This window comes from Neltuma alba, unplaced genomic scaffold, assembly GCF_004799145.2.
Source record: "Neltuma alba isolate B1F8T4 unplaced genomic scaffold, ASM479914v2 tig00013084_pilon, whole genome shotgun sequence".
Lineage (NCBI taxonomy): Eukaryota > Viridiplantae > Streptophyta > Magnoliopsida > Fabales > Fabaceae > Neltuma > Neltuma alba.
The window spans coordinates 155,213-167,493 of record NW_021637412.1 but is presented as its reverse complement, the minus strand read 5'-3'; the positions used below and the strand labels follow the sequence as shown (position 1 = coordinate 167,493).

The 12,281-nt window shown below is 36.1% G+C and overlaps 2 protein-coding genes across 4 annotated transcripts; one reads left to right on the top strand and one right to left on the bottom strand.

Moving 5' to 3' along the window:
• Positions 1-1,561: 1,561 nt before the first annotated feature.
• Positions 1,562-4,953, top strand: LOC114734303 (protein SICKLE). 3 transcript variants are annotated; one of them, XM_028921913.1, is made up of 4 exons: positions 1,562-2,068; positions 2,448-2,573; positions 2,887-3,219; positions 3,755-4,953. In XM_028921913.1, the coding sequence occupies exons 3-4, from the start codon at positions 2,892-2,894 to the stop codon at positions 4,330-4,332; spliced, it is 906 nt and encodes a 301-aa protein (XP_028777746.1). In that variant the 5' UTR covers positions 1,562-2,068; positions 2,448-2,573; positions 2,887-2,891; the 3' UTR covers positions 4,333-4,953. The 3 variants fall into 3 exon arrangements, with proteins under 3 accessions (XP_028777746.1, XP_028777744.1, XP_028777747.1); XM_028921911.1 differs by having other exon boundaries at positions 2,389-2,573; XM_028921914.1 differs by lacking the exon at positions 2,448-2,573.
• A 911-nt stretch (positions 4,954-5,864) lies between these two features.
• Positions 5,865-11,306, bottom strand: LOC114734298 (VIN3-like protein 2). Its single transcript, XM_028921903.1, has 4 exons — positions 11,164-11,306; positions 8,998-9,631; positions 7,953-8,272; positions 5,865-6,964 (listed from the first exon to the last, which is right to left on the bottom strand). The coding sequence occupies exons 1-4, from the start codon at positions 11,210-11,212 to the stop codon at positions 6,093-6,095; spliced, it is 1,875 nt and encodes a 624-aa protein (XP_028777736.1). The 5' UTR covers positions 11,213-11,306; the 3' UTR covers positions 5,865-6,092.
• Between the last annotated feature and the right edge of the window lie 975 nt (positions 11,307-12,281).

The window sequence follows — 12,281 nt, the reverse complement described above, 5'->3', positions numbered from 1 at the left end:
AGCCAATGCCTGCAGAGCTGGCCCAGGGCCCGCGACGTCGGGGACCAAGCTTTGCCAATAGGACACTTTTTACATTAACGGATTTGATCCTTTCAAACTAATGATTTTTTTTTTTTGCCTGGAAGAGTTTTTTGTTTAACTTAAAAGTTTATAGAGGTCCAAGGTTTTTGGTTGAATTTTAAAAAAAGATTATTGGTGGACAAAAAGGCTCTTCAAATACTATTATTTACCGAAGCCTTGGCGTTCGATGGTTATCTGCCAGATTTGGTTATATCGGATGAAAATCAAAGCTTAATTTTCAAAGATTAGTTTTTTTTTTCTTGACATAACAAAGATTAGTTAAAGTAGAGTGAAATAGTTGGTAAGTTGGATGGTTGGCAACAAACAAAAAAAAACAAGAGCGAAATAGTTTGATAAGTGATGGATTGAAATTGTTTATAAGTAACATTTTAATTATTATCTGTAAAATAGAGATAAATATGCTAAAAAGATTTATCTCAATTTATATAAAATGCGTTTATAATATTTAAATAAGCCAACCAAACGAATACAGAATAAAAAAAAACAAGGCTCCGTTTTGGAAGCACTTATAAACACAGTTTAAGTAAGTTAAGACAACTTCTCTTGTATGCTTATTTGTTTATAAGTGAATAATAGTCAAACATTACTTTTTGTCCTTAACCTAAAATCTAGTTTGAGTTTTATTTTAATCATAAATATAAAATCTCACTCTATTTTGTTTTTTATATTTATTTATTCTCAAAGTAATCTTTATAGTAATGGTAATTGTAGCTAATGTACCTAATTAGTAAGGATATTATCAGAAAAATAACACTTATTTATTATAGATAACTAATTTAACTGATTTTCTTAATCTACTTAAATTAATCAATCAGCCATTATCTTATACTACCCCCAGTCCTTAATTATAAGAGTTAGTTGACTAATTTAAATAGGTTAAGAAATTTTGTTAAGTTAGTTATTTGTAATAATTAGGCGTTGTCTTTTCTAAAACATTTTTACTAATAATATGTATTAGTTAGAATTATTATTTGGTGAAATATTTAACATGTCTAATTATTATAAAAAATACCTTAAAAAATAAATAAATTAATCTCAAAGTTAAAAGTCAAATACATAATTACCGAAAATAGTACTACCTATCTTCCTTAATATAAGATATTGTTTGACTTTTATTTTATTCTAAATATAAAACCTCAATCTACTTTGTCTCTAATATTTGTGTATTCTTTTCAAGATAGTTCTTCTAATAATAGCAATTTTAACTAACACACTTGATTAATAAGGATATTTTAAAAAGAACAATATCTATTTATTACAAATAACTAATTTAATTTATTTTCTTGATCTTCTCAAATTAGTCGATTAGTATTAATTACAGGAGGTATTAATGGATAAAATAAATTATCCATATCCTTCGTGAGTTCTTCTCACAGGCGGCGGCAACACTAAAATGCCATAAAAGACTTCCTTCCTCCCACATTTGCTTATCTCTCTTCCTTGTCTTCTTTCTACGGCTCAATCGTTTCTTAGGATTTTTCTCATCCTGTCGATTGGAACCTCCTCTCTCGACATTAGATCGGATAAGCGAACTTGAACATTGAATCAAATAATAAGACGCTGGGGTGAAGATTTTTGGAGGCAACAGAGGATGGACCACAGATACAGCAACGGAGGCCATCAGTAATGGCAGAAAAAGTTTCAGAATAGTTGATGCTTCTTCGACGTCGTTTTTTAGTTTTTTTCCCCTTCTATTTTTGTATATTTTTAAATTGCGTCTAGCTGGGACTAAAATCTATATTTTCAAAAATAGAGGGATTGTACATGTAATTAAGATAAAATAGAAGCGAGGATAAAGAATTTCTGAGAGTTGACGGAGGAGAGGGAATTGTTGCCTGGGCACAGCGGTGTTGGAGGTAGCTAGGGCCAATATACGGGCGAGAACGACTAGGGGACGGAGAAGAGGGAACCGGGGCCATAGGTATCAGCGGTGATAGAAGTGATAGAAACTAGTGGGCTAGAGTACATCGAAATTTTTGCCGTCAAGGTTCGGATACTATCCACCTAAATCTCTCTTTTGATCCCACCTTTCAATGATGCGTTGTTCTCTTTGGCTATCATATCTGCGTGAATCACATATTATTTAGAGTAGACAATTTGCTGATGTTCCGGCTGTGCCAATATGATATACTTCTTTGCAAATAATTTTTCAATCTGTGAAAATGCTGAGATATTTAAGTTGTGTTTATCAATTTATGCAAATATTTTAATGTTCAACTGTGCAAATAAATGCTCAATATTTTCCACTTCTGGGCAAATCCGGTCCAACTGCCTCTTTATCAACCTCTTCTGCTTCGTCATGGGCAGTTCAGTAAATTCGTCTCCGTCTTCTTTACGGTAACCGGCTCTCCTCCCATCCCGGGCAGGAAACATCTCTCCGTTTGAGCGAAGCGTTTTCCCTAGCTGCTTCGTTTTTCTCTCCTTCGTGTAATCAAACGGTCGAGCAGGTGGAAACTGGAAAGGAGGCTGGTTTTCATTTCATGTGCTAAGACGTAAGCAAACGGGTCCTAAGGATCCTACAGTATTGCAGATTCACTTTTTCTTTTAACTTTGTTGTCCTCAGCATTTTGTGGAATTAGGTCACGCGGGGTATTTTGAGTTTATATAGAACATCAGTAGATCTTACAAATTTTTCGTTGTTTTTTTCTTCAGTGAAGTGTCTAAATACTAGATAAGAAAAATAAGAGAGCTATATCGTATTTAGCATGCCGTTTTGGTGCTGTTTACGGGCACAGTTTCTGATCGCTGCTTATCAAATGTGATTGAAATAATTTATGTTTTGACATGATTAATCTTTATTCTCAGATTAGATGGAGGATTCAGGGCAAAGAAAGAGACGGCTAGAAGAAATGCGCAGACAAGCTGAGCTAAGTGAAGCAGCTGGTGGCATTAAAGCTTCCGGTTCTGGAATGCACTCTCCTCTCTCAAATCCTCTGATTGAAACCTCTTCAACTATGCCAGCACAGGATAAATCATATTCTGCTCCAAGATTTGACTTCTACACGGATCCGATGGCTGCTTTCTCTCCTAACAAGAAGAAGAACAATGTCCAGACAGCACCTGATCATTCCACTCCTTTTGTTAGTTCACCTATGGCGCCATTTTCATCACCGCGTATGCCTCCACCTCGGTTTCCAGGTAACTGTTACTTAAATCCATCCTTTACTAAAAGCTAGTACCCACTTATTTGAGCTGCTTGGGATGCATAATTGATTGTGGATTGCCTAAGATTGCTCCTGCTGTCTTGCACAAAATAGAGGAGCACACTTGATGATGACTTAAGGATGCATTGAGTGAAAAAATGTTAGGATATGAAAAAAGTTTTCTGTCAGGGGAGGCACTTTCCTGGGTCCATGTAAACTGAAGTGCATACTTTTTTTTCCCGTTCTGATACTTCTTTCATGGATGAGAGACATTTTTCTTTTCATTTTTTATCCCTTGTTTCCCAGGGAAGGCCTTATGGCCTAAGAGGGAGGAGGGATTTTTTTTTTTTTTTTGGCTGAAACATACGCATTCACACAGAAGAGCCTCTACCTAGTATGTTTCATCCCTATCTCAAGATTTGTACTATACTGCGTATTAATGAGTTTGTTGTGTTAGAAACTCATGTCATTGTTCTGATTACAATTCCTGTTTTTCATGTCTGATATTTTTTGTGCACTGAATATAACAGGATCAATGAGTTCACAGACGACTCACTCTTTCACTTATGGATCGCCAGTACCCAACAGAAACCCAGCCTGGAATGGATCCAGAGGGTCCCCTCAATATCATTGTCCACCCCAATATCAAAATCCTGGATTTGAAATATCAGGCAGGCCTTTTTATAATTCTGGACAGCACACAGCTCGTCAACCTAAACCTTCTCCAGGATACAGTCATAGTCCTGGTCTGAGTCCAGGAAGAGGCAGAGGCAACTGGTACAGCACTAGAAATGATGGTGGACAGCGGCTGAGTTCACATGGTCGTTCCTCCGGTGGGGACAAGCCACATGATGTAGATTGGTTCTACAAGAAATCTATGGTTGAAGATCCATGGCAGCTTTTGAAACCTGTCATATGGAAGGCGACCGATGCTAGCTTAAATAATAAATACACACCTGAGAATTCAAAATCCTGGACTTCAAAGTCACCAAGTACAAATAAAGGAGGACCTTCTGCGACTCCAATTAAGTCTGGTTCTCAACCAAGCCTTGCTGAGTACCTGGCTGCGACATTTAATGAAGCTGCTAATGGCATGGAAAATGTATGATTGTTGGGGTCTTCATGAGAATCCTGACATCATACTGATATTAAGAGTGTTAAGGAGTCACTGCATTGATGGTTATCGAAGAGGCAGTTACTGGAACAAGTGTCCTACATTTGAAAACAGGGAGTTTTCTTAGTTCGTTAACGTAACTGGCATGCCTAGATTTTTAATATGAATTGGTAGACACCCAATCGCTGGAGCTGTTGAATGCTGCAACTATTGACTTGCTGAGGAGATGTCATGGCGAGGGAAGAGAAGCATTACCCTGTTGTGTGAAATTCAGAAAATGAATATAGATGGTCCCGAGTCTAATAATCTCGTTCTGTTCGGGGGAAGATTCCCATAGGGGAGATGTGATTCCCCTGGGAAGTGAATTTGCCAGTGGCAAGACAGGAATCCTTCCTTGTACCCATTGGCGCTATGAAGAGTACAGTTAGCTGGGTAATTATGTGTGGTTTTAATATTCTGTGGTCTGGATAATGTTTCTGTGAAATTGAAATAGGGCTGGCCCTTTAGCTTTTTAATTGTTATCTTTTTCAAATAAAAATTATGACTAAAGCTGTACAAGTCATAAAACTGTAATTTGGACAAAATTCAAAAACACTAATACTCACTTATAATTTAGGTCATTGTCTAAATAAAATTTACACTTTTGATTAACTTCTAATCATCTATAACAGTGTTTGAAATATGATGGGGGATGGAGAAACAATGAAGATTGAAGCTTTGCCTCTCTTTAGTTTTTACAAATTTTCAGTTGAAATGCAAAAGCGTCGACCCTTGGTCCTCAAGAGCCACCGTCTTTGTGCCTCATCTTGTAAGCCCGATTTTTAGTCTTTTTGCTCTATTTTTATACCTATTTAGCAAATTCAAGCCTCAATTTAATAGGCTTAAACGAGTTAATTCCCGAGACTCAAATTGACAACTCCAACCATCTGGCAGCTAAATTCCTTTGGTACAAACATATTGTTTCAGTTTTATTATTTAATGCTGAGCTAGTTTTAAGCAACTTGCATATGAAGTTTTTTCAAAAATCAATGAGGGTTGATCTTTTATGTGATAAACCAAAATTTGAATCTCTCGCTGAGAGATACTCAGATAGAAAATTAGCTCAAATAGAAAGATACATATAATTAGCTACAATTTTTTTTTGTCAAATGGCTTATAATATTCTTTTGGATTCAACCATTGAATGAAAATCGAAGTTGAACACTTTCCCAGCTTTTTAAGAGAACTTGAATACTTAAGTTATCTTATTAATATATTTTTAATTAAATGATAAGATAAATTAGAAATATCAATAATACTTGGTTACATAATAAATAATGAGTAAAAATAATCAATTTCTATAATTTAGCTAAAACATATTAAGTATATAAACTTTAGTACTTTTAAGTTTTTTTGGGTATAACTTGTAAAGGAAAAATATATATACATCAGATACATTCTCCTTGATATACGTTATCAGTTTCCCTGTCGATCAACCATTTTCATTATGACTATAATTATTACCACTTAAAGCGCGTTAGAAATAAACTGACAAATATGAGAATCAGAAACACTGCCTGGAGTACCCAGGGGCAACAAGCAGCCCACAATCAGTATGCTCATCATGCATCTCATACGTAATCAAACATCAGGAAGTCAAAAAGCTTCAGGAAAAGCCATATCTATGAACTGCTCTTACAAATCCTTCAGAGTTAGACGTCCTATTAGTATTGAAAACCATCATGGCATGGCCTAGTGCAGAATCCAAGTCCTCACTAAGGCTTTTGCTCGCAACATATTTCGTCCATGAAGGTGTGTATAAGCTGATCAACTAAGCTCGGTGGGTCATCAATCAATGCATCCACAAAAGCACTAACCACCCTTCTCTCTTGTGGATTAGCTTTTAGGCTGAACCAAGTCAGAAATTTTACTCTGAAATTATGATCAATGTGACCTTCATGCTCTAACCATTTGACTACCCTGACAGAGTACTCATAATCATTTTCCTCCAAACGCTTTCTGCCACCCAAACCTGTAACTTGTCTCGTTTTGTCCAATTTCGAAGGTGTGGGAGGTGAAACCGCAGCAAAAGTTTTAGATGTAAGAGATTCAATTGATGGAGGCTTTGGGAGGAACCTTTCAATCTTGGCCCTGAAGTTATCAGAGAAGAAAAGTTTTGCAGTATGGTCCCTAGAGAATGAGTTGATGTCAGAGTTGGCAGATTCCATGCGGTGATGATTTTCAACAGCTATCCTGTATTTTTCCTGTCCATGCATGTCCAGAGTGGTCATAGAGGATCCATGAGGCGAATATCTTATATGATCCCTGTCACTGCCAGTTCTAGTAACTTTTAAAAGGGATACGCTGGGATTACAAGGGGTGACCCATCTAGCTTCTGCAGTGCCCAGAATGCCCGTGCTGCTAAACAGAGAAGCCTTGCAAAAATACTCAGTAGAAGGATAGAGGTTTTCCAACTTAAACTTTTTTTCTGGCCTTAATACAATGAAGGTAGGTTGCTCAGAGTAGTCCATTGTCGATGTTCGGTGCCAGAGCCTGCAGCCCAAAAAGTCTTTTAAAAGATGATCTTCATACCCCAGCACAATGACCACAGAGGTAGGAAGGCACTCTTCAAAACGTATAGTGCATGCTGCCGATATAAATTTCCAACCAAATCAGTCAAGAAAATTGAAGATTTACTGATAAAAGTAAAGAATTGTATCGATCATCTTGCTTGAGCTCTTTTTTATGAAGGGCGTTTGAAAGAGTGAGATTAGGGACAAATGATAACAAGGACAAAAATTATCATGAAAATTACATCTAAGGACTCGGCCTAAAATATTGATGTTGAAAGATCTTAAAAATCACAATTATTTTCAAGGACCAAAGTTATTTTAAAGTTTTCCAGGATTTACTATATGGTTTTAGATAAATTACTATCAAATTTTAGGAAGGAAAGTTGATAACTATCTTAAAATTTAACAGTAACTTTAGTAAAACTTAATATTAAGTTTCATCCTTGAAAATATTAATGAGTTGCTATCTTATAACATCAACTTTTTTAAGATGTGAATCCTTAGATGTAATTTTTACAAAATCATTTGTACTAATCATCTGATAATTATAAAGAATAGATGCCCGAGTAAATCACCTTTAGCAATTTTCTTCTAATGAAAGATGAAGGTGAAGCAATGGACGTCAGTACAAATCAATTTGTTTCACAGTTCTACGGATTCACTCCTAGGTCTTCCCAAAATGATGTCATGCCTGAAAGTATAACATTGTCTGTAGCGCAACAGCGCAATTTTAATCATGCCAATAACATCTCTGTCTTTCCCAGAGCGTGTTATATATCTTAACAATCTTATATGATGAAAACCAAAATTTTATATCCATTCCCCATTTCAGTCTTCCCTAAAAAGTTTGAAACAGCTATTACAAGCCCTTGACAAGAGGCATGTACAGATGACATGTTAGATCGAAAACATCAGAAGCTAACTCAGTACTTGCTATATAATTGTCTTAACAGCGCTACATGCACTGCTGGCCACTATACCACAACATACTTGACATGAAAATCAATAGTAGTTCAATTAGAAGCTCAATGAGCTGACCTTAAAAATAAGTAAATGACTTACTTGGTTCATCTTTCTTTTCCACAGAGTAAGGGTAAAGGTTAGGAAACATTGAATCAAAACGCTCAACTGCATAAGAGCACAACTTCTGAACCTCAGCACCACATGAGAGCCTGTTCACAATGCCTCGTGTCATCCTTAAGCATTCCTGATCCTGAGGCCCCACTTCATTGTTAAGCAACTTGAGAGCAGCTTCCACAATCTTATGTACTTCTTTGTATGCCTCAGTTCCTAATAGAATTCTGTGAGCCAAGGATATCCGTAAACACAGTATATCAACTCTTCTGGCTTCTTTTGCGACCAATAATTGCTTTCTCCATGTCCTGTGAAATTGAAATCTCACTACAGTTAGTCAGTTTCTACTTTCTTTTTCCAGAGATCCAAAAGGTTTAGAACTGTTTCAAGACAATATATTCAGAATCAAACAACTCAAGTTTGTTGTATAGTAATAAATCGATTCATAATGAAGATTTGTTTTACTAAATTCCAAAATATCTTTTCTTTTGTTTTTTATATTATTTTCACTCAAGACACCTAAGTCTCACTGCATGTACGATCACAGTTATAAATGATCAATATTAGATCTGTTTACTCATATGTCTCAAAAGTAATTCAACTAAGGCAAGTGTCATATTTACCTAGCATCAATCAATATATATATATCTATATATATATATATATCTATATATCTGCAACCACACATGAATCCATGCATGTAAATTGATTTCTAGTTGTGCACAAGAACTGACAGATCATTTTTATGTTGTTTGCAGTTTGCTTCGTCAGAGGACAGTTTCTTAAGGCACAGCAACATGATCATACTCCATATACATGCATGCGTAGGTCATGTTACAATTTCTTGCACATGCATTGTGGATTAGGTGCCTGAAACTGCCACAGAGAAACCAATATAGCTCTGGCAATAAAAACTTTTTTGTGTAACTCTGCCTGCTAATTAATTAAAATATGAACAGTTGACAGATATAATGGGGTTTCTCTGTGTGTGTATGTGCGCGCATGAATATGCTACTATATATGAAGTGCTTACCTCATTAATCCATTAATTTTTCCACAAGAAACACAAGAAAAACTTCCATCTAACGTTGTACTAAATCTGCCCTTCAAAATTCCAGACTTCTTATAATTCAAAGCACATTGTAAATGACAAGACATTCCACATGAATCCTTCTCGTCAAGAAGATCAGATCCACAGGTCAACCATAAACTAGGATCCTTGTTATCGTCATAAAAATGACAAACACAGCAAGAACATCTCTTACAGAAAGCATCTTCTGGACACAAAGTAGCTCTGCATGCAGCATTCTGACACAGCAAGGATTTTACTTTTTCCCCTTTATTATTATTCGCCAGAGGAACATAATGTAATTCTTGAGATGGAGGTCCACTTTTCCTTTTAGAACCAATGTGACTGTTATTTTGGACTATGTGCAACTTTGATTTCCTAGAAATTATCTTAAGAAGATACTCTATCATTTGAGTCTTCGTATACCCAGTGTACTTCCTCTCTTTGCCAAGTTCAGCACAAATTATTTCTAGAAGCTCCTTGCGGGTGAAGGAGTAGAGCATATTTCTGGCATCTTTTGATTGTCGAGCAATCTCTTGAACTAGCTTTTGTTTGTCTTGCAAATTCAGTGCGCCACATTTTGCAGGGCCAAGAAGACCTGTGTTATGAATGACGGTTAGTTTGAATTGTCCCCTTGACACGGACATTTAAACACCTATTACTCATCCGCCAAAAATATTAATAAACAAGATGCCCTAGCCTGTGGAAGCAATAACTGCAAAATATTGCAGAATGAGCAGGCTGGAAAAGAAGGACAGTGAAGTGACACCTTGTTTAATGTATCAGCAGTCAAACTCAAGCCCAGTTTAACTATAGTGACAATAGCATATGGAATATTCAGGTCGCTTTCTATATGTTTTTTCCAATCCAGCTAACAGAAATCACAAAATTCTCAACTACAAAGACCATTAACTGCCCTTTTGTTTTCTATTTCTAACCGATTGCTATCATACACCTGATAGATTCCCAACCTATAATATACCCCTGAATAATGTGAAGGAGGTGCAATAAATCCAAGGGGTAATAAAGAAGATTTTACAAATTACATAAAAGCTTCATATACATTTATGCTTAAGGTGAAAGCATGATCACGTTGTAACGTGGCTTCAGTTACTATAGTCCATAGGCATAAATAATAACAGAATCAGCCGCATTTACAGCACCAATACCACAATATGAAAAAACAAATGTTATGGTGAGACGGTTGTGTTTCTACAAATTTTTCCCAGTCAAATACGAGTTCTACAGGACCCCATTAGTGTCTGGAAAAGTTGGTACAAGTAAGAAACCATTATCGGCAAAAACATATAAAGCATCATGGGGTTCATTAAGGCACACCACAAGATATACATCATTAATTTAAAAGTTTCAAATTCGACTGTACTTTTTTTTAATTATAAGGGCAAGCACTAAAAGCTTGTATATAGTCAAAATCGAACCCACAGCTTCATAATTATGAGAGAGCTTCCATGCTACTATGGGACAGGGTCATTGGCAAAGCCGACTGTACTGATCAAATGAGGATGGTGCCCATATCCATATTCAGCAAATCCACCCGGCGCGTAAGACCCCCACCCCATTCCTTCTCCAAGAAAAAAAGGGGTGGATAATCAACTGATGGAGTGATTTCATGGGTATGACCATAATAAAGAAAGATTTTTTATATGACGGATCAGTGATTTAACCACGTACCCAAATACATGGAGGGGAAAGAACAGAAATAAAAAAAAAATTATTAAAAAAATAATGAAGAAATGATGCACAAATTCCTATACACAAGCTTTTTTATGCCCTCTTCTCAGGGTTTGTGTGATGCTAACAGGTAATCAGCGAAGTAGAAACGCAGTGCACCCCAAACCGAGAATGCAGAAGGAGAAAAATAGAGACGAGAAGACACAGCTCGAACTACCGCGAAAATGCAAGCTCCATAGAACCCCAGGACAGTTCAGTGGGTGTTGAATAGGCAGTGAGAAATTATATAACCTACATTGTCAAAAGCACAGCCCCCACGACCAAATAAAGGGAAAATAGAGCGAGAACAGAAAGCGATAAACACCAGAGGTAACAAAAACCGTAAAACCCCACGCAATGACAAGAGAAAACAAGGGAAAAAATAGGAGGGGAATGAACCTGGATGCGCCGAGTTCGTTTCTATAAAACTCTCCTCTTCTTCGCTCATGATGCTGGAGAAACCAGTGTACGGTTTATCTCAGTAGTATTACTCGTAGAGAATGAATTGATGGAGAGAGAAGGAGAGAAGAGAGGAGAGAGAGCAAACAAGAGGGGGTCCAAGGCAGAACTGATGGTATCATGAAAGCAATAAATACCGAAATACAAAATTTATGACATAATGTGAAACAAGGCATAAATAAATTTCCAAAAAAAGAGAATACCAAAGTAGTTTTTATTTTCATTGATTTTTCTCCTTTTTAATCATTATTAATTCTCTTTCGATGTATTCTTCATGCTGTGCTAATGCTCAGTCTGCAATCTGCATGAAACAGCCCACGCGCCAAGCACCTCCTCTTCCTTGAGATGAACGAGAATTTCGGTTTCAGTTTGCAGTGAGTGTGGGACATACTAAAAGAAAAGGAAAACTAATTCAATACCGTTCCTTCATCTGCCTCCGTGATTCTAGTCGGATTCTTATTTTTTAAGAAAAAAACTTCTCTATAATTGTCAACAATATAAAATAAAAAGTTGCTACTAAAAAAACTTTACCTCATGAACAATTAAATTGCCAAGATCACGTATATGTGCTTGTTTGAATTTATTTATTTTAAATAGTTTTATAATTGATATGTAAAATGAATTTTATCTCTTGAAACTTATAATTATTTTATTAAGTGTTCCGGAACAACTTAGTAGTTTCGGAAAATTATTTTATTAAGTCTTCTGAAACAACTCATGAACAATCTAAAATAGTGCACCGATCTCTTTCTTTTGGCAATGAAAAGGAAAAACTATATCCCATAGGAGTGGCATCCAATCTTGATCACTCTCCCCGTGGGGGCCGATTTCTTTATGAAGAATATTTAAGACATTCTAAACTTCCTTTTTTATTATGATTCTCCTAAAAATTATATATTTTAAAGCAGATTTCAAATAGAGAAAAAAAAAATAGAGTGAGTCTGCGGTTTCCAAACTGGACGCATGCGTGCTAATCCATCTTTTCAAACCACTGTGAAAAAATTTCTCCACGTCAAATTGCATTCAAGCCCTTCTAATTTAAATTGATTCATCCTGAT

Excerpts from the sequence above, each read along its gene's own strand:
- LOC114734298 (XM_028921903.1), bottom strand. The coding sequence starts at position 11,212 with ATGAGCGAAGAAGAGGAGAGTTTTATAGAAACGAACTCGGCGCATCCA. Across the intron at positions 9,632-11,163 it reads AACGAACTCGGCGCATCCAG|GTCTTCTTGGCCCTGCAAAA; the intron begins GTTCATTCCCCT and ends TTCATAACACAG. Across the intron at positions 6,965-7,952 it reads GGAAAAGAAAGATGAACCAA|CATGCACTATACGTTTTGAA; the intron begins GTAAGTCATTTA and ends TTATATCGGCAG.
- LOC114734303 (XM_028921914.1), top strand. The coding sequence starts at position 2,892 with ATGGAGGATTCAGGGCAAAGAAAGAGACGGCTAGAAGAAATGCGCAGA. Across the intron at positions 3,220-3,754 it reads GCCTCCACCTCGGTTTCCAG|GATCAATGAGTTCACAGACG; the intron begins GTAACTGTTACT and ends TGAATATAACAG.